The sequence below is a fragment of the Trypanosoma grayi genome (genome assembly GCF_000691245.1).
Source record: "Trypanosoma grayi strain ANR4 Tgr_2381_V1, whole genome shotgun sequence".
NCBI classification, from domain to species: domain Eukaryota; phylum Euglenozoa; class Kinetoplastea; order Trypanosomatida; family Trypanosomatidae; genus Trypanosoma; species Trypanosoma grayi.
The window spans coordinates 1-778 of NW_008827999.1; the positions used below are offsets into that span (position 1 = coordinate 1).

Below are 778 nucleotides of genomic sequence, written 5' to 3' on the forward strand. Positions count from 1 at the left end.
GTGTGTGTGTGTGTGTGTGTATCTGAGTACGATTGTTGCGGGTGAAAGGCACATGTTCTCGGCTTTTTTTTTCAGGTGTGGGGGGTGGGGGGTTTTCCTTACTCTCCTGTCAAGCCACCAATAATAGCTGTGAGGATGGGGAGCCCGGGGCTATTGCTGCTGTTCCCGCTGTTGCTGGCTCTCACACTGCTGACAACTGTTCTGCGTGTCTCGGCGAACGAGGGTGATGCCGCCTTTAATGCACTGCCGTCCAACGACGCAGCGGATTTTGTCCCCGACGATCATCATCATCAGCGGCAGAAGCAGTGGGATCGCGGGGAGGAAGCGCTGGCCGTTGAGCAGCAAATGATAAAACGCATGATGGAGGACAGTGCGCGGCGAGACGCAGCACGGCGCGAGCAGCGCCGTCGTGTCCACCTATTATTCCTTGAGGCCCACCAGCGCATTAGCGCATACAAACCGATGAGGGCCGACGAATTGTTTCCGCTGTCGATGCGTGCAGATTATTTGCGAATGCGCCGCATCGTTCTGCGGCGAAATGGTGGGGAGACATTATTGCAGGCCATCCTCACACTCATCATCTGGACGGTGCCCTTCGTTTCCCTTGCTGTGTGGCAGTTTGCGTGATACCCACGGGTAAGACCACGGCAGTGGTTTTGGGAAGTTTTCTCTCTTGTTCTCTCCGTTCAGTTCTGTCTCTTTTCCGGCATGCATCGCATGTGTCCTTGTGGGTGCCTCTCTACACGCCACAGTGGCTATACATATATATATATATATA

General features: G+C 54.4%; 1 protein-coding gene across 1 annotated transcript; it reads left to right on the plus strand.

The window, feature by feature from the left end:
• Nucleotides 1-135: 135 nt before the first annotated feature.
• On the plus strand, nt 136-627 carry DQ04_23811000 (hypothetical protein; the record flags this gene model as incomplete). Its single annotated transcript, XM_009318191.1, has 1 exon — nt 136-627. The coding sequence occupies one exon, from the start codon at nt 136-138 to the stop codon at nt 625-627; it is 492 nt and encodes a 163-aa protein (XP_009316466.1).
• Nucleotides 628-778: the final 151 nt, after the last annotated feature.